General features: G+C 48.0%; 6 protein-coding genes and 1 non-coding gene across 7 annotated transcripts; 4 read left to right on the top strand and 3 right to left on the bottom strand.

Annotated features, from left to right (window-relative positions):
• Positions 1-1,307: 1,307 nt before the first annotated feature.
• On the top strand, positions 1,308-1,895 carry Pmar_PMAR021813 (merozoite surface protein 2, putative). Its single transcript, XM_002772445.1, has 2 exons — positions 1,308-1,402; positions 1,450-1,895. Exons 1-2 carry the CDS (start codon positions 1,330-1,332, stop codon positions 1,680-1,682), a joined length of 306 nt encoding a protein of 101 aa, XP_002772491.1. The 5' UTR covers positions 1,308-1,329; the 3' UTR covers positions 1,683-1,895.
• A 951-nt stretch (positions 1,896-2,846) lies between these two features.
• Pmar_PMAR021811 (liver stage antigen 3, putative) lies at positions 2,847-8,770 on the bottom strand (the record flags this gene model as incomplete). Its single annotated transcript, XM_002772444.1, has 20 exons — positions 2,847-3,248; positions 3,358-3,582; positions 3,627-3,793; positions 3,837-3,974; positions 4,024-4,158; positions 4,221-4,397; positions 4,443-4,668; positions 4,722-4,900; positions 5,232-5,399; positions 5,442-5,579; positions 5,628-5,850; positions 5,898-6,004; positions 6,501-6,639; positions 6,683-6,777; positions 6,827-6,911; positions 6,960-7,072; positions 7,116-7,169; positions 8,008-8,122; positions 8,170-8,309; positions 8,597-8,770. The coding sequence occupies 20 exons, from the start codon at positions 8,768-8,770 to the stop codon at positions 3,110-3,112; spliced, it is 2,937 nt and encodes a 978-aa protein (XP_002772490.1). The 3' UTR covers positions 2,847-3,109.
• Positions 2,940-3,011, top strand: Pmar_PMAR021812. The gene has a single exon. It is a non-coding gene; the product is annotated as a tRNA-Asp (tRNA).
• A 1,684-nt stretch (positions 8,771-10,454) lies between the features above and the next one.
• Pmar_PMAR021810 (transcription factor, putative) lies at positions 10,455-12,624 on the top strand (the record flags this gene model as incomplete). Its single annotated transcript, XM_002772443.1, has 12 exons — positions 10,455-10,598; positions 10,696-10,788; positions 10,836-10,976; positions 11,023-11,148; positions 11,195-11,268; positions 11,323-11,426; positions 11,476-11,599; positions 11,889-11,960; positions 12,011-12,157; positions 12,208-12,318; positions 12,454-12,512; positions 12,539-12,624. The coding sequence occupies 12 exons, from the start codon at positions 10,455-10,457 to the stop codon at positions 12,622-12,624; spliced, it is 1,281 nt and encodes a 426-aa protein (XP_002772489.1).
• Positions 12,625-13,830: 1,206 nt separating this feature from the next.
• On the bottom strand, positions 13,831-15,069 carry Pmar_PMAR021809 (hypothetical protein; the record flags this gene model as incomplete). Its single annotated transcript, XM_002772442.1, has 8 exons — positions 13,831-13,909; positions 13,956-14,090; positions 14,139-14,232; positions 14,285-14,384; positions 14,431-14,508; positions 14,551-14,657; positions 14,708-14,856; positions 14,903-15,069. 8 exons carry the CDS (start codon positions 15,067-15,069, stop codon positions 13,831-13,833), a joined length of 909 nt encoding a protein of 302 aa, XP_002772488.1.
• Positions 15,070-15,911: 842 nt separating this feature from the next.
• Positions 15,912-17,055, bottom strand: Pmar_PMAR021808 (villin, putative; the record flags this gene model as incomplete). The annotated part of the gene is made up of 8 exons (XM_002772441.1): positions 15,912-16,023; positions 16,068-16,123; positions 16,171-16,247; positions 16,292-16,489; positions 16,534-16,576; positions 16,624-16,744; positions 16,791-16,858; positions 16,906-17,055. 8 exons carry the CDS (start codon positions 17,053-17,055, stop codon positions 15,912-15,914), a joined length of 825 nt encoding a protein of 274 aa, XP_002772487.1.
• Positions 17,056-18,957: 1,902 nt separating this feature from the next.
• Pmar_PMAR021807 (hypothetical protein) lies at positions 18,958-19,210 on the top strand (the record flags this gene model as incomplete). Its single annotated transcript, XM_002772440.1, has 2 exons — positions 18,958-19,035; positions 19,136-19,210. 2 exons carry the CDS (start codon positions 18,958-18,960, stop codon positions 19,208-19,210), a joined length of 153 nt encoding a protein of 50 aa, XP_002772486.1.
• Between the last annotated feature and the right edge of the window lie 128 nt (positions 19,211-19,338).

The following is a 19,338-nucleotide window of genomic DNA, read 5'->3' as shown; positions in this document are numbered from 1 at the left end:
TCTTCGTACACATGTGTTGAGTGGGTGATAGTAGTGCTATTCGCTCTCGTCCTATGCAGTCTCTCTGAATAGCAGAGCTATTCCCAGTCATATTGAGCCCTCTCTAGCCGAGTAAAGTGAACGAACAATGGGCGAGCTCATTCAATGAGCTTGCATGACTATGCAATTCGCATAGTCTCTATCGACCATAGGCTATGGTCGCCATCAACACGATTGAGGTCTTATTTGGAGTGGCAGCATTTATAAAGAAATTGAAAGGTCCACAACGAGCCATAAGTAATCGGGCTATGACGAATTGGAAAGTCCAGTACGGGATTTCGGAAGCGCCAGACATCTTGCGCATATCGTATAAGTGTCGCAGATAAAACGTATGTCTCCTATCAACCACGTCTGTTCGGACGTCTACTAGACGTTGTCTGGTAATGTCATACGCCTGCAAGAGCGTCTGTCTTCTTCGGAGATAAAAGTATGCAGTCACCCGCTAAAATTTTCATAGATTTTGGTATCGATGATTCCCATCGGAGAGCTCTCAACACGTCCCCATCAGCCGAAACGCAGACATTAATACTTGTGAGCTAGGTCTCTCTTATGCATTGCTTCCCACCTATTAATTCTAAACGCAACAAGTTGTTCAAAACTGTTTTCCATGGGATTCGAGCTTGTGATTACACTGTAGAGATTCCCCGGAGCGAAGCAACGGGATCTGCTAGTGGAACTTATGAATTTGGGAACGACAGTTCAAATTCACGGAAGTTCACGGACAAGAACATAACTGTGCGGCACAGTTTTGTTCCATTCCACGCGTATGATTTTCATTTCCAAAAAGACTCTCTGAGTTTCACCCTAGTAGCTTACGCTTGTTTAGCAATCTAGCTTGGGTCTGGCACCATTTGGACTATTCAATAAACTCACAATCAGCGTTCCCGACAAGTGCGAGGTCAATCGAGTATTGCGTGTCGCAGGGTAGAAAACACACGTTCGAGCACGTTTGGGTCGAATAAGCAGCACAATGAATTCCGAACATCTCGGTCGAACGAAAAGTACGATGAACTCTTCCCTACTTCAATAAGAATATTACTGCTTTCTGAGAGACTTCCAGAGACTTCTTTCTTATCAATCAGGCTCCTAGGTCTCTCAGATACTAGTAGTACTACACATTGCGCGAGACTTCGTTCGCCCGCACAAACTGTGCTGAGATGATAAGGTCAGTGACGCCGAATGTTTCATTCAATTCGTAACAGAAATGTTCATTCCGTTCCGGTAAAAGATCACTGGCGTGCCGAGTCGGTCCATCGACAGGCTCTTTCAGGCTATAGTATCGAATATACAATGAAAGCTTTCTCAACTTCTATCGTATTCGCACTACTCGCACTATTCTTCCTCACAGGATGCAGCAAGAATAGTAAGTGCATTGAAATCTGACTTGCTCATTTATCTCATCTTTGTCAGAGAAGACAACCGCCAAGCCGACGTCTCTCCATTCTACGACTCACCACCCTACGACCAAACCAGCGACGACTACCAAATCAGCGACGACTACTAAACCAGCGACGACCACCAAACCAGCGACGACTACCAAGCCAGCGACGACTACCAAACCAGCGACGACTACCAAGCCAGCGACGACTACCAAGCCAGCGACGACCACCAAACCAGCGACGACTAAGAAGACCCTGAAGTAAGCGTCGTTCCCCAGCGGCTCGCCGGTAGGAGGTCCACGGGCTTATATTCTGTTATTTTCATGTTCAACGAATCGCTTAGTCGAATTTTTGAGCATTCCCAGTGCAACCCTTTGTACAGAGTTGCCCGATTCTTTCATTACGGAACGGCCTCCACAGTACTCCAATAGTACGACTATACCTCAAATCGTATAAATAACTTTATGAGTCCGATGCAAATTTTGTTATCGAGTTGAGTCAATAAAGTATTCTGTGAGATGGAGGACTGAGCCGCTCTTGAACAAAAAGCCATGATGTGAGACTATTGCCTGCGGGTTCGACTATTTTTCGTCAAATTTCTATTGAAATGCCTTAAAATGCATCCTTTGCCGACTACAACGTTATACTCATGAAGTGCACGAAGGCTGTGCGGCGGCGAGCGTCGGTATCTACTTCATACGCGCCAATTTTTTTCTCAGCGCGCCACTTTTTTCCCCTTAAGCCACTAATCTCTACTCCACGCCACTGATTTTTCCTCACGCAGCACAAATCTTTCTTTCCCTGGCACAAACCCCGCGTGTCCAAGATTTGTAGGGCCACTACCTCGCGTTCCTGGTTCACATGAGTAACGTCTTAAACCTCCTTAACAGTTCGGGTTTTGGGTGGGTTTTCGGGTTTCCTTTTCTCCGCTTTCACCTGTAATTCCTTCTTTCTTTGGGGAGCCTGTAGTTTGGATTGCACTTGCATTACAACCATAACCCGGATAACAGCCCGAGCTCTGACTGAGTCCAAATCGGAGAGGAACGGATTACCAGAGTCCTATTCGACCTGCACGAGTCAGTCAGACTCCTGATAGTCTGCAGATTGACGACGTGCAGCGGACGAATTGGCAGTGAAGGTATCCGAGCGGTTATGATTGGTAGCTTTGGTCCTAGTTAGTTGGTAATCGGCCCCGGATACAGAGTCCAACATCGAAGAAATTGCAACTTCAGATTTTCACTTGTGGCTCAATAAGAGGAGCTGTCTGAGTAATTTGGTCGCGCGATTAGAAATTTGTGGCGCGCGAAGTAACCGCCGCGAGCGTCACCGTGACGCCGTCGAGAGAAGTTAGAGTACCGCAGTAGAGATGAGCCCACTAGTTGCACAACGCGATTGGATCGCATCTGAGGAAACATGCTCTACCATCGTTAATTGTATCCAGCATGGAAGTGAGTTGTAATGAGCAAGTTGGTAATTTACAGTTGGACCACTACACATAAAAAATTACATAATAATCATAAGTCCGCGGTAGTATAGTGGTGAGTATTCCTGCCTGTCACGCAGGAGACCCGGGTTCAATTCCCGGCCGCGGAATTTTCTCTGCATTTTCACGTGCTGCGATATAATGAAACTACATGCTACATATCAGACAGATATACGGTTCAACTCTAGAAACGTCCTAATATTGTCAACTACGATAATGTAGCATCCTTTGCGGCAAGAATGTCATGAATGTTCTCCAGGAGAGTCCGTAGACTTTGAGAAGAAGCGTCAGACTTTTTCAAGGCACCGCGTACTCGACCGAGAAGCATAAGGCGTTCGGAGAGCAATCTGAAGGAAACACTCAGCGAATTTCGAGACGCCTTTTGAAGAGAACATTGCATGTCATGCTGACCTCGTCCAAGCACAGACCCCCAAGTGCATCTCGAGGAATCCTCACCGCTGTCTATGCCTTTCATTAACCTTCGCCTCCTCAGTCTTCTTCTTCCGTCTTGCCAACTCAGCGGCGGCCATTCCCATTGGCGTCCTAGGCGTACGGGGTGGGATAGGTCCTTTACGAGGTGTTCGCCCAGGAGTGTGTGAGTTACATGCCGCTGGAGATGGGACTCCTTGCCCAGTTGATGACCGGCGTGTACTCATTAAGAGCTGAGCCTCAAAATTCTGCCTGAAAACTATCGACATAGACTAATCCGAATAGGACAGCAGCACCTCTCATTCCTCAGGCGTTTGTTTTCTTCATATAAACTGTTGATTTCACGTCTCAGATGCTGAACGTAATGGACCCTCTTGCTCTGTGGGAGCTGCCTCCCTCCCGAATCCGCCGCGGTGATAACCTTCATCTCAAAGTGCTCCATCATCTTGTGGCACCGGCCAACCTCACAAACAAGTCCATAATCCCACCATAGCATTCCGCCCTACCTCCTCAGTAGCACTCTCAAGATCAGCTCGAGTGGAAGACAGATCCCCTAGGGCCTCTTGCAGTGTCCTGTTCGTCTCTTCAATTTCTCTCTCAAGCACTTGACGCTGCTCAGCACACAGACCCGTTGTTCGGAGTATCTACCAGTGAGTACATCCCTACCACCGATGTGGTTACACACCGTGTCACCTCTATCTCAGCCTCAAGCTCAGCAATCTTCCCCATCGCCTTTTCCAATTCTGCGTCCAAGTCCACCTTCACTTTGTTGTATTCCTTCATACAAATCTCAAGTCTCGACACTTCTTCGATTAACATCAGCTCTCTCTGAAGCAATCAATTCGGACCTCCCCTCCCCCCTCAACACAGACCTCTCGAGTATCACTCACAAGCCCCTCCACCTCCTCCTTTTCACGCCGCATACCCTCCACCGCGACCACCAGCTCAGCAGCTTCCTCCTTCACCCGGGCCGCCTCACATTCGGCTAATCGGAGTAGTTCCGCACTAGATGCAGCCTCTCGAGCCCTCTCCTTCTCAGCAGCTCTCAACACACCAACAACACACGCCTGAGCTCCCGAATACCACACTGGTGAACGCTAAGTACTACTAACCCTGGCCACAACCACAGCTGCCTCCTGCTGACACTGGAGGGTCTCGTAATAGGACACTTTGAACTGTAAATCAAGCATGTTAGTCTCAGCGTTAACCAATGAGTCCCCAGCGGTGGCGAGATCTTCCGAGAGCTCCGCCGCTCGACTCTTCCACTCCTTCAGCGAAACCCCCATAGAGTTCAGCTCCAACTCCCTGGCGGAAACTTGTGATTGTGAATGCTCGCTTCTGAGAGTATGCAAGTATGATGCACTTCGAAAAATACAAAACAAAACACGTACTGTAGTCTCCACTTGTCGCACTGTTCGGCCATAGCAGCCAAAGTCTGATCCTGCATAGTGAGGCGAATCTCCAACATACGTATCTTCTCCGTCGCCTCCTGCTGAGCAACGCCCGTCTTTGCTGCCTCCCGGGCTGCGGTGGACTCCGTATCGAGCACCGTTGAGCGGAGCGATGCAAGCTAACAAGCATTTTTTTGAAAATGTATTGCTAATTTCTTCAGCCGAGCTTAGAAGTCTGCAAAACTACATCATGAAAACTCCTACACGACCTGTAGTATAAAAGTGTACAGAATCCCAATAGGAACTTCACCGTGAATATTCCATCATCACGTATAAGTGACCACCATATACGCATACTCGATTAGCGACCAACCTCAGCTAACAACCTCAGCTTCTCCCTCTGCCACTCCCTAGTAGATTCCCTCAGCATACTCTCCGCTACTGCCGCCCTCCCCGAGGAAATCACAGTCTACTAGGAAGCTCTTTTCAGACGAAATGAACTCAACTCACTTCTCTAGTTTTGGTATTCACTTCTCCCTTCATTTCCTCAATTCTCTCCCTTTCCTCGGCCAACTCCATTTCCACCCTCTCCAACTTCGCTTCAACTGAATCTCTCCCCTCCTCACTCGCCCGAAGCTGCCCGATCGTCTTCATGAGCTGTGCCGTGATGTCGGTTACCTCACAAAAACACATCCCCCCCAAGATCTCAAGTTGACTCACCTCTCCCTTCAATTCAGCAATAAGATTATTATTATAGTTCCCAACTGCCGCATCCAGCAGTGGAGCCGAGACTCTCCTCAGCCGCCTCCTCCTCTTCACACTACTGCTAACCCCAACCCCAGGGGTCCTAGGGGAATCCTGACGCCAGGAGCAGCTAGACACTGTGGTGAAAACTATGACGCCTACCATGCGAGCAAAGGCAACGGGCTCTACGAGAGCTTCCTCCTCTTCTTCCTCCTTATCATCAATTATCATCTCCATCGGTGTTATCGCGTGGTCGTGGTCATCACTACCATCGCGGGCTGCATCCTCCAGCTCCCTCGCGAGACTCTCTGTCTTAGCCTCCGACAGCGCTAGAGCTTCCCGAACTTCCACCAACTCCAACTTGAGTGATGACACCTCTCCCAACCTGATTTGAATCTTTCTTCCTGGGCACGATTAGTATCTTTCCACTACCTCTTCATCTCAGCAGCCTTCAATTTCTCATACCGCTCCTCTACTGCTACCCTCCTTTTTTCCTCTAACTCCACTTGTCGCCTCAGTACCGACAATTCCGCATACACCTTGAAAGAAAATGCATACCATAAATTTCTACGCACAGTGCAACCCCAACCGTCAAGACAACTCGAGTTCCTATAAACAAAATTATGATTTTTACCTTGCAAAATACCATTTCCAACTTACCAAGTAATATTTCTCAGATTTTCTGCCGTTTTAAGAAATGAAAAAATTATTACTACTCATCTTCATTTCTCATGTGTGAAGATTTTAATAGATTTTGGAAATTCCTGAAAATGGCACTTCTCAAAATTCTCCAAAAATTATCACCCCGCACCACTTTCCGAATCGTACTATATTCACTTTCCACTCTCATTCGATACCCGAATACCACAACTCACTAATTCACTTTCCTAGTGTATAAATGTTGACGGAAAAAAACTAAATTATTCAACTCCTATTCCTCCCAACTCCATCACCACTCCCGTAGGAGCTCACAAAAACCCCCAAAAAATTTTTCTTAAAATCATTCATCTCTCATCTCATAAGCTCTGAGCTCACCTTATCCAGTTCAATTTTCATCTCATCCACCTCTTCCTTCGCCGTCTTCACTTCCTCCTCGTTAACTCTAAAGCGACCCTCCCTCTCCTCCAGCTCTCCTTCCATGACTCCAATACGCTCGAGCAGCTCATTCGTTCGCCTATTGCAAACACTATCGATCAAATTCCTTCAACAAGACTCACTCCGCTTCTTGCGACTTCACCACGTTAATCTCCTTTTTCTTTTCCTCCTCAACTGTACTTAATTTCTCCTCTAAAATTTGCATATTTTGCCGCAGCTGAGAAAAAAAACACACCTATACTCAGTTTTCCTCGCACACTACTCACCAAGCGGTTGGCCTCCATCTGCTCCTTCCCTTCTTGCGTCAAACTTTCAATGACAATCTCCATCGCGACGATTCGCTCACGCTGCCTAGTTCAGCACCCTCTACCTCCCCAGCTAGTCACAGAAGTTTATCACTTTTCAATTTCCTCCTTGCGCCCTTCCTCGTCAGCTACAGCCTCCTCCAACTTCCCACACTTTGCAGTGAGCTCAGCGATCCTCTCTGTAGAGGCGTGCCGTAGGTCAGCGAGCTTCGAAGGGAGATAACAACCGACAGCAACTACCTACTCCTACTGCTTGCAATTGTTGAGATCGCTCTCGAGCTGCAACTTGCTTTACATTGGCTATCTGAAAAACGATCAGCACATATACGGCTACTGAAAAGTGAGAATATTCACTCGAGTGAAGACATCCTCCAGCGAGTAGAAACACGACATCAATAAGTGGAGTTTCACCCTAGTGATATGAAAAACATATTTCACGACTACTTCATAGCGTGAATATCGCGTTTTTTTCCACAGAGTATCACTCCACTTCACGAAAAAAGGGTCGTGAAACTCCAATAGATACAAAAAGAATTCACGAAACTAAGCACGCGGGCGTCTCGTACCACAGGTGAGAATTTTCACGTTTACCTTTTTTGGGGTTGAGAAACTGCTGTTCTATCCTACATTGTAGATACGTATATAAGGACTACTTGGAAGAAAAAATTAACTTGAAACTTTCATTTCTGAAAAAAAGTTACGCTTGAAAACCTATTCCTCCTCTCTTGACGACTGATACTGTATATGTTCCGAAGCTCGAAAACACAATCTTGAAATCACTACTCAGTGATGGTTTTTAATTTGATATTACTAACCTCTCATTCGAAATCACTCTGATGAAGTCTGAAAAACGCCCTCACTTCCTCAGATACTGAGCTCAGGAGTTTGCTCACCATTTTAACCACAGCTCTGGGTAGGAGTATGAAAAAAAACAAAGAAAATTTTCCCAATATTAAAGCCCCTGTTTGACGACCTGCACATTCCTCCACGCGCTGGAGCAACCTTTATGAAAACCCCGAAAGACTATCGAGGACATTCCCATGTTCAGCCCGATACTTTACAGAGAGAATAACTACTCAAACAACGAAAAGTGACGATTGTTATACTGTAATTTCATACCACACTTCCTTGAAATTCCCCACCTCCTTGCGAGCGTTCTCCTGCGTCGCCTCCTTCCCTTCAGCTTGCTTCCGAACCTCCCCTAATTCTGTTACTACCACAGATAATCGACGGACCAACCTATCGATTTTCTTATCCCTGAAAACTATATATCACCTAATACAGCGATACCAAAAATTCCTCACTTTTCATCACTTGAAATTTTTTTCCCTTTGGATTCTCTCAGTTGCGTCTTCAACTGCCTTACCAGCGACTCCGCCCGTTGCCTCCCTTCCCTCTCACCCACCAACTCCTTCCGAAGATCTATGCACTCGTTGGTTTGGGCCTACATCACCATTATGTATTTCACATATACAAATAACCTCACTTTCAAATTCTCCTTATCAATTTCAGCCTCGCTCACTCTCCTCCTCCTCCTCCCTCGTTTGCCACTATTGTTATTTCCCCGAAGGGAGCTCGCGGAGGTACAGCCCGAAATCGCAATACTGTCCACAGACATGCAACAGCTCGCATCGTCATCGTCATCTGGCAAACCCCTACTCCTCATTGGGACGTAAGCCGCGGGTGAGGCGAGCTGAAATGACCTTCTGAAAAAACAGCTATAAGGCTTACCATAGATTCCCCATCTATTGAGGAGGAGAGAGATGATCTCCTTGCTCGACTCGATCGGCTGAGCCTCTTGAAACTGCTGATCGGTGGTGGAGGATGAGGTAGTCTAGTGAGGAGAGGTGAGGAGAGCTCCTCTAGAGGGGACCTTTCGAGTGAGTGCGAGACAAGCGAGTCCATGATCGAGGCGAAACAATGACGACTTAATCACAATAGCAAAAATACTAGCCTTAAAAAGTTGATGAAAAAGTTCGTTTTGGTGGTGGTGGTGAAGTGAAACCCGGAAAACACACCGGAGCTCCACCCTAGTGATATGAAAACACTAACTACTGCATATCACAATATTACGCCACTTCGCGTAAAACGGGTGATAACGTCTCGAAATTTTCACCCTTAAGAGTTGCATTTGACAAAATATATGTTTCGGTACTCTATTGATTCTTCTTGAGAAACTGCGCAGTTTCGACCGTGTGTTCGCGTGCTAGTGTGGATAATATTCAACTGCAAGTCGAGCTTCAGCTGTTCTCACGCCACGATGAGATGCTGTAATCTACATTCTAGTTGTTGGGAAGGTGCGCAGTATGTCAGCGTTTTAACACGTGTAACATCGCTAAAGCCGGACGAAATCGCTCACTTATAATCGTCGTGACTTTCCTCTGCGTTCAATCGGCAATCGGCAGTTTTATGCGGTGATGGCTTCCTCATTGGTAGAAGCCCCATCCTCTTCCGTAGAGAGAGTAAATAATAAAATAGCCTCACCCCCTCCTCTTGATGATGATGACGATGACGATGAATTTTCCCGATTACTAAACGCCCATAAGAAGGCCCGTGGTGACCCCGGGGGAGCTCCTCGACTGAACCAAGTACTACTAAAACCGTCATCCCAACCACTCACTGAGGTCGTCTTAGAGCTCAACAGTTGGAGGTACCAGTTCGAGGGCTATGGGGAAACGGCAGAGGGTAGCCGACTACGGCGATATCGATGGTGTGGGGTCTCGGAGGTAAAGTCCTTTTCTTCTTAGACTCTCTAGTGGGGCCTTTGTAGATACACTAGTGAGAACCCTAGATATCGAGGGGGAAGGGCTGGACCACAAGCTCAGAGGGGACAAGCGTCCATGGGTAGTGATGGTGGTGTGTGCTAATGGTTGATGTCGTGGTAGGTCTGCTACCTCCTCGACCGCTCAGATTTCCCTTCCCGCCCTACTGTGGTCCTCTAGCCAAACTAGTAGTACCACACTTCCTTTACTTCCTCTTCACTACTGGGTGGTTTAGGTGTCCAGCGGTCCGCCTCCGCCCCTGCCGGCTGATGAGAGGTCCCTCATGATGAAGGAGTTGGTGACCAGAATACGCTCCCTAACTGCAGAGAACGAACGCCTAACACGGATAGTACTATTGCTACTCATCAATGCCCGATCGATACGAGCTCACACAGATGTCTGATCAACAACGACTTCTTCAAGATTTCGGCTGCCCTGCCCCTCTACTTGAGCCGCCCGTAGGTCATCGATCTCGAAATGGTAAGGAGGAAGTGGAAGACCCCACAGAGGCGGCTACCAGAGTTTCCCAACCGGCTAAGTCAGCAGTGCTCCCACCGTGGAGATCGTCATCGAAGAAAGCGTCTACTTCGACTCCCACTGGGTCCCACCCCCCTATGGACGAGGACCTTCCGATGGCTCCAGCCAAGGAGGGCTCTACTGGGCGTAATAGTTCATCGTGAGATCCCCTAGCGGCGTGCTATACACTTGCTCTCATAGGAATCCTCGTACTAGTATAATATTTTCTACTACCATCGACGTTGCGGGAGCTGAGCTTCTGAGGACCTTTCCCGTTCGTATCGTCTTTAGTATTGCTGTTGCCTCTCCATATGCTACCTCGGCCCACTGCTGGTGGTTCCTCGGCGATAGTACCGGTGGGTGATGAAGTGCGGGGATTGGATCTGTGGGAGCCCTCGGGATGGTCGGGCGGCCAGCTTGTAGTGGTTGGTGATGATACTAGAGGCCGTGGACAGGTAATATTGGTGGAATGGATATTGCGGGGGGTGAGCGTTCGGAAGGTCGTGGGTTCGATTCCGCGAGGGGTATTTTTTAATGTTATACTACTCTTAGATGGCCGTCTATGGTTCTATCGGCCCAGCGGCCGCTGGTAGGGGCAGGGCTGGACAAAAAAGGCGTCGTTTCCATCTAGGGCCCAGGGAGGAAGTAGTTCAGTTGATACCACTCCACGATGAAGACGTGCTGGACCCCAGATACCCTATCGCCCACTACCACTAGTAGACGTTCCTGTGGGCCTCACGATTTCGGAAGTCGATCAGCTCATGCGGGAGCTCAGGTTGGAGGACCTACGAGTAAAAGTGGCCAATAAGGAGTTGGAGTTGGCTGATGAGGATGTGATAATGATAAGGAGTTTTATGCAACTATCACGACTGCATTTAGCTTCGCGCGCCCTCCCCACCACCCGTGTACAACAGTCTAGGGCAGAAGATCAACACACGAGAGCTGCGAGTTAAACATCGAATGCACGACGAACTCAATAGACTTTGTCACTCCATGATGAAGACTGTGAGGAGTCTCGAGAGGCTGCTAGTAGGATCACATCACATCACAGGTGCCCAACTACGTCCCTCCTCCAGAGTATCGGCAACCTAAGTACATCCAGAAGGTGTTGGTTCCGGTGAAAAGGTAGTGGCAGTAGAGTTTGATCAGATGGTGTTTGGTCATTCGTACTAGTAGTAGGTACCCGAATGAGAACTTCATGGGAGTTCTTATTGGCCCTAGAGGCTGCAATCACCGTTTGTTGAAGGAGATTCTCGATTGTGATATCACCCTTAGGGGTAGAGGTAAGGGGTAGTCGGGGTGAGGGAGGGTTGGATGAGTACGTGTACGTAGGGACGGGGAAGAACTCGGATTTCTTCGGCCAGCAGCAGCAGTCTTCAGCTTCTGGTGACAGATCATCGTCAACTTCCTGGTTGGCTGAGGAGGATGCTAATCTTCCTCTACACGTGCATATTAGGTGGGAATCGATAACACAGTGTTGGCAGTTTACATTCTATGGGCTTCTAGTGGCCGTAGGGGTTTTAAGTAGAGAGCGATTCATAGGCATCTAGGGGAGAGCTGAAGGGCTGGGAGAATGAGGCAGTCTAGTCGTAGCCTGGCGGGCCGGTGGAAGTGCGAGCTCAAATAGCTTTGCTTAATTGATGTCTACTCCTTCCCTTCTACTACTCCTACTACTACTGCCAACCCCACGGGCATCCCTCGCGCGCCGTCACCCCACGTAGATGATATTGTCTGTTGTTTTTCAGTGGTAGTGATGAGGAGCGAGTTCAGGAGGCGGTGGAGTTCATCAAACAATGCCTCACTCCTGGCAGTAGAGAGTAGTCGTTAATCCCATACCACTCCATGAGAACATCCTCCACAATGTCAGATATGAAGTCCTCCAGTCCCGCGGCAGAGACGCCTTAGCGGTTATAAACGGTACGGTGGGCATCGGGTCCAATTTCCATCAACGCCAACTGCGCGTTCTGGAGGCCGACGGTCTGGACGAAATTGAACGGTGGAGGTCACTAGCCCGGTAAGGCTAAGGAGGAGGAGGGGGAGAGGTGATGGTGTTTGTTGTCGTAGGCATGTGCGATGTGAGATATGTGGGGATAGGGGGCACCCTACTGTGGACTGTCCTCAAAATAGGATGCCTAGTCATGATGAACTCATGCAGGACTGGAGACTTGACAAGGAGTAAGGAGCTCTTCTTGTTGATATTGTTGTTATTGTTGTTGTTATTGTTGTTATTGTTGTTATTGTTGTTGTTGTTGTTATTGTTATTGTTATTGTCGTTGTTGTTGTTGTTATTGTTGTTATTGTTGTTATCAGATACAACGACCTTATGGCTAGTGTAGTCCCGGAGGCGTCCCCATCTACCGATGATGACGGTCGTTGTCGGCCATTCAAGCGGCAGCATACGGAGTCCCTGGAGGGAGAGGGGGAGAGACCACTACCCCCACCAGAGTTGCCGCCATTACCCCTACCCCCACCACTGAATAGAGTGCCGACTCCTTTGCCGCTCAGAGGGAGTAGTTCACCGGAGAGCCCAGATTACAGTGAAGTGGCTTCGGAAGATCAGCAGTCACGGTCAACACCGATCGTACCACGACGTGAGCTCCTACCTAATCATCATCATCGTGATGACGGTTAGCGTTGTTATTGTGTTCAGCACTGGTGGGTAGAAGGCAGCGAAGACCGATGGCTCCGCATCCCCTACGTACGATCCCTGTGGTGGAAGCACCTCCCTATTATGAAGCGGGGGGTTACCCGACGATGGAGGGGATGAACTGTAGGTTGGAAGGAAATGCTGAGAAGTTGATGATCTCGTTTCGGTCAGATTCGCCCCAACCACATGCTTACGGCTCAGGGCCTCCACCACAACAACCATATTATCCCCGACCATATGGCGGCGGGCCTTCCCCGTCCCCTCCTCCTCCTCAGCCTCCTTATAGTGGTTATTACAGACAAGACGGCTACTATTAGTTTTATTCATATTCACTATTGTATTATCACTATTGTCCATTAGTACTATTCCTACCTATTGCCACTCCTTGTTGTGTTGGAAAGTTAGAACAACTACGGAGCGAAACACTCCCAAGTGAATGCAATTGGAAACTTATAATTGATATCAAAGCTCCGCCCTCCCCATCCTTTCGATAGCCGTGCCGCACAGTCCATGCGGTTAAGTGACGATAATCTTATTGTTTGAGCCACAATCACATTCCCTCCGAGTGTGATCGAATACCTGGCTCTATCACTGTGAGCAGAATGCGCATGGTCAACTACGAGTATTGCTTATCGCACCAAGGCAATTTTCAGAGAAGTTTCTGTTGGTGAGATCTTATTTGTTGTGTTTTTTGGTATGCTACGTTGAGTCACTGTTTTCGCCATAACAAGTACTGACTGCTCGTCCTCCATATCTCCGCGACTGTATCAACGCAACAACGACAACTATTCAGGTGGAAGGAACATAACTAATCACAACAGGGAAACTGATAGTAGATAGTTTTTCGATATGCTCGCTAATAGTATACACCTTGCCGCTATAAAGTTACCATCATCGCTGTCCATCTCACTTCTCGAACAACTCCGACCACCCCCTCACTGCAATGAACTCAACCTAGGCCGATTGAAGGAGTAGAAGCATCAGTAACAACAGCAGTTCATATCGTCACTGGTGGCTTCCCCACAACGGGGGAACTTCCATCACTTCTTAGATGATTGCCTACCGCCGTAAACCTTCAAATAGGTTAGGAAGAGTTCTTCCAAACCGTGGTCACGGCAACTACAGCGAAAACGATTCCCAACACCAGTAGAAGGGAAGCCATTACAGTTTCGCGATTTTCTCCATTTCGTCAATTTTGACGAATTCGAAATGTTTTGGTAAAGCTCTGAGGTCATCCATTTTCTCCCCTTTGGGTACGGGTATTTGCTCTTCTCCTCGTACTGTGACCTTCTTAATGTAACTACGGCATCACAGGACTACTCTTCCACTCTCCCCGTATAGCTGGTACTGAATCATAATATCAGTGTACTTAATACAAAGCCTCTCGTCCCCTTCAATGACGATCGCATTCGGGTTGCCCATTCCACCCAAATTCCATTCATCTGCAGCAGCAGCAGTACAGTGCCATACCACACCATCATCACTTCCCATTACTGGCCAGCTTCTTGCAGTACTTCATGTGCTCCTTATTACGAATATGGACAATACCCAGCATTCTCCTCCCAAGCACCGTTGGCTCCGACTTGAGAATATCCTGAATCGATCGAATTCCCCCTCTACTCCTTCCTTGAGGTCGTCACTTCAACTGAAGTGTCGTCAATGGTTGTTTCCTTCAACCCTCCTACTGCTTTCTCCTCCTTCTCTTCACCACTTCCAATCTAACAAGCCCAACCTCACTATAATACAATACCGACTACTACCTCGGTTAAAAGCTGCCTTACTCCCTCTAGTGCCGCTAGGAGAGGAAACTCATATCCCTCCTTGAGCTCAGACTCCACAGTTACCAATGCTTTTTTTGATAACTCCCCTGCAAAGAAGCCTACCACAATTTCCCCTACTCCTCCTCTTCCTTCTCACCCAACCGTTTAGCTACTGCATCACTTCCCTCCACTGCAAGGATCTCCGGCAGGTCCTTGGTATTCCCCGGGTACCCCACTGGGTTGGTGATGATGAACACCGCAGTCAGAGGCGTAGATGGAGACAGACTTTTAACTGTTACCGAGTATCTACTCGACCACCATAATGTCCCTCCTCGTCCCCCTCCTGCCCTACGCCATTTCTCCATCCTCCTCTGTGTCGGGCCGGTTGAGCCATAGGAAGCCTCCCTCCGGGCCGAACACGTCACAGAGGGCCTCGGCCTCCTCGTACTGCCTGTCGAGATTCCCGCTGGATTTTGAATCGGTCTTTTCGACAACCCCCTTCTTCTCGCGTTTCGCCATTGTTACAATCACAACCCATACCGCACGTCCTCCACTTCATCAACACAACACCCCCTCCAGTAATACATCTATATCACCATTATCAGCATTCATCAGTCATGGATTGGCCGTATGAGCCGGTGGTGACTACTACCCTAATATACTCCATGGATCCCTCTCAGATTCCAAAGATATATCAGGACGATTCCGCCAAGGAGTGGTATGGTCGCTAGTGCCCGGCCTCTCAAGGGCCCTAAGAGGTTCCCTGGGTCAAGGCAACAGTGCCCATCTCACGTGCACAACTACCATACCACACCTCCAGCAAATCTTCTCACCTCCGCTGTGCATACTACAGGCATTGTTTGGACCCCTCACTCTGGCACTCCCAAGGCTCCTCTCCATGTAAAGTTTCCCGATGTTGTTGAATACATTTACATCCACCACTTCGCAGATGCTCTATTCATAAGTATATCGAGATGATGATGATGATGATCATCGCAATACGGGCAAGGGACCGAATCTGTCTGGCCTCATCAGCTTACTGAGCGGACGCCAACGAGGTGTGATACAAAACTAAGAGCCGTTCTCAGCTTCACCGCTATCGGGATACCGTAATTCCATCACATCTACTGGGTGAATTGCTTACCTTCATCATCGTCACGCTCATTGGAGCACCTCACCCCTACTGCGACTAACCCAACAACCCCCTAGTTCGATCGATCTACCTCTAGTACAGTTATGATATCGGTGTCATCTTCCCTCCTTAGGAGAGTCGTAAACAGTATCCAAGGTTGCCCACAACAGGATGCAAAATAGGCCCGAGCAAACTTGATGATGATAATAGAGAAAGCAATCAAGTGATATTAGAAAAGGCCAGCGGTCTTCTTAGCATTCCGCTGTTTCCACACTGGTAACGCGTAAAAGGCTCTACTATCTTTACCAAAAACTGTGGTAAAGTCCTCTTCCGAGAGGTACCTACCCAAACCACATCATCACCAGTAGTGACCTAACAAACCTACGCTTCCCTTTTGGCCGGGTTGACCCCAGCAGGGAGATTCTCAGCTAGTCCCAATAGCTGAGGAGGTGACCATCACAGACTACTAGTGCCAAAGGGCATTCTACCTGTTGCAGGGGGTACTTCACTCTAGAGGGGTCGTCGAATTTCCTATTATCAACTGTTGGAGCAGTAGTGTCAGCTTCTGAAACCAACAATACAACTATTACGTAGGACTGTGAATAGTACCAGGCGTTCTAGGAGTAGTATAGTCCGTCGATAAGGATGCCCGTAGACTACTCTGGAGGTACTCAGTGTTATAGACCTTCCACTTGAACCGGTTTTGATCATCTGTAGGAGGTGCCTCTACTGCGGCAGTAGAAGGGGTCTGGACGAGGATCTCCTTCCCTTCAGCTGGCCGATTAATCACCGCACCCTCGGTGGTACCTGAGTTATAACTCTACTGTAATAGACGATATGATTATCCTTACTGAGATGTGAAGGAGTCGAGGCTTGGGGAGAATAGGGGTTGACCTGGACATGTTTTGAATCTTACTCGCGGGAACCTAAGATTCCTTTACCTTCGTCTGTGGAGTTATCATTGTCTCCTGACCGACTGGGGTTGTTGGTACACCTGTGTCCACGTCCTGACTCGTCTCTATGGGGCTAGGCTGCCCGACCTCTTCCTTATCATCCATTACCCTAAGGAGCATGGTTAGGACTCGAACTGAGGATGGCGTGGTATTACTCATTTTCTACTGCTGGTGAGGTTGCCTTTTCCTCAGCATCTCCTCCTTCCACTACATCAATAGGGACCTAAATGACCCACCCTTTCCTTGCACTGTCCAGCCGCATATCTTCACCTCCTGTCCGTTGCCAACATCAACCTCAAGATTCCCTATAGTAGATTCAACACCCTGCACATCGTCCAAAGCATGTTCTTCCTCCTCAGAGATCACAGCCTCGCTCTCTTCCTTTTGCTGCCTTTTCTTATTGCCTTTAGATTTACCCATTTTGAAAAACTAAACTTTCACTGAAGTGACAACAGCTATTCCCGAAAGGCAACCAAAAATGAGTGTACGATCACTTATAACGCCAATACGGTCACGACGAGGGAAGCAACCATAACTCAGTTGACATCATAGTCACTGGTTCCAGCTTATCCCTCCTGATCTGAAGCCGTATAAGAAGGGAACAGACGCTGCCTTGAACTAGACGACGCGTACAGACTTCGTCACTATTTTCTCGGGGCTTGTCACTATTCTTGCACTGCACAAAACCTTACGTCCCTGTTGCGTTGCGTTTTGTGCAGAGACGATATGTGGGGACAACAGGCGAATCTAAGACTACATTTAGACTTAGTCACTTCTCGATACCACATCAGAGGCACTGCATCATCACACATTGGGATTAATTATCAGTTTCAAATCCTTTCCCTAAGGAAAGTGTAAGAATTCCAATGAATCGTTTTTACTCTCCCTCTCTGTATAGTAATCTCGGCATGCTGGCCTTTCATGGCGACCAGGGGCCCATTTCACAAGCCTCGGCTGGTCACGAAAATCGTAAGGCGCTACGCGATTTTTGCCCCTAATTGCGGTTAAGCTCTTTCACAAAGGCACCTTAGGCGCCTTAGGTCAGGAATCCTTGTGAAATGGGCCCCAGATTACGCAGGGTATGCCTATGAATTGCATGGTGTGGCATTCATGCGCAACATACTTCTGACAATCTCCACCTTCATGAAAACTAATCGAAATAAGCAAGGCTTACGTCGATGATGCTCCCATTGACAAGATGTATGATTGAGCGTCGTAACAGAAGCTTTGATGATAGCAGAAGTTCAATGGCACCCTAACTGGTAAGGGGTGTGTGTAGTCCATCATAAGACACGACCTTCCTCACCACAGGATCTGTCGTTTCCGCGCTCCTGAGCCCTCCACTAAGCATTGAAGGTTGTCGGAGCCCCACCCTCTGAATAGGCGCCTTAAGACAGCGTATGCGGGCAAGGGATGCGCATGTTATTGATCATGGACGCCTTCAATATTATCGATCTCGCCTATGGCAGAACAGCCTAAGTTTTACGACGATCAGCTCGGTTTGAGAGCTCTAACGTTATATAAGAGATCACAAGGCACTCAGATTTTCATTCTTTGAGATCTTAATGGCGCAGAGTTCAGTCCAGTCTGGTGGAACAGTAACCAAGATACTTATGTCATATGTAGTAGTTCGTCACTAGAAATGCCTCATGTTCTCATATGAGAATGGGTATACCACTGACTCACACGTTCGCATGGAGTATGGGGCATCATCGGAAGCCTCAGTACTCAACAACAAGGAGGATACTTCTGAAGTTAAGGCTCGAGAGGAAGGGGGAGGCTCATCCTCTGTGTTATCGAGATGTCCTTGCTTGCGGAGGGGGTTGCTGTACACAGTGATTGTGATGTCACTGTAAGGGGTTGTTTCAGGATGATGAGGGAGTCCCTCTGTACAATCCCAAGTTCCGACGGCTGAGTTATGATAGTTGTGTTGTTAGCTGAGTTGCTAGTTGTGATAGTCATAGAGAGAGTCTGATGCACGAAGTTGCCCAGAGGTAGCAACGGAGGCATTCATGAATAGTTGATGATGCTGGTGAGGGATGCAGACATTTACGAAGGCCATCAATAAAGTTTGCATGGGCGAGAGAGCGTGAAGTCGCCTGTAACGTGTTCGAGCGGATGCAGCGGAAGAGTGTATTGTGATAGTAAAGCCCACAAACTGAATAACACAAGTACTGATGAGCTTATAGAGGTAGCTGAGCCACGGAGACTTAGAGGAGTGACTCAAAAGGAGAGGAAAGGGTAACGTGTCTACCTTGGCGAACTACCGTCAACATTAGATATGGATCTTAGGATGCACGCAAGCACATAGATGTGCGCCGAATGTCGAACCAGGCCCATAGGAAGTCACTGCAGAGGGCTACAGCGGATGGGGGATATCATGTGGATTATGATACTAAGGTAAGTACTTCGACGTCCTTGTATATTAACATTGTTGTGGCAGATCGAAGTCGCACAATACGATTTGTCAGTGGTGACATAGGGAACGACTAGTGCTTAGTTGACCTACTGTTTGTCTCCTCATGACGCTGGCAAGCCTTGCATTAACGTCCTCTACGTTCAGTGTCATTCTTAGTGTTATGTAATGACATTAGCGTCTAAGTGTGATTCATCACCATCACGATGGATGGTGAGGATGTGATAGTGACATGCGAGAAAAGATGTATACGTGTGTGCATGCGTGCTAAGAAGTACATGCGTGCA

This window comes from Perkinsus marinus (genome assembly GCF_000006405.1).
Source record: "Perkinsus marinus ATCC 50983 genomic scaffold scf_1104296961124, whole genome shotgun sequence".
NCBI lineage: Eukaryota > Perkinsozoa > Perkinsida > Perkinsidae > Perkinsus > Perkinsus marinus.
This window is presented reverse-complemented; position numbering and strand designations above follow the sequence as displayed.

What these genes read in the sequence shown, in the direction of transcription:
- Pmar_PMAR021813 (XM_002772445.1), top strand. Translation starts at nt 1,330, where the DNA reads ATGAAAGCTTTCTCAACTTCTATCGTATTCGCACTACTCGCACTATTC. An exon ending in CACAGGATGCAGCAAGAATA is followed by an intron (nt 1,403 to 1,449) that starts GTAAGTGCATTG and finishes CATCTTTGTCAG; the next exon opens with AGAAGACAACCGCCAAGCCG.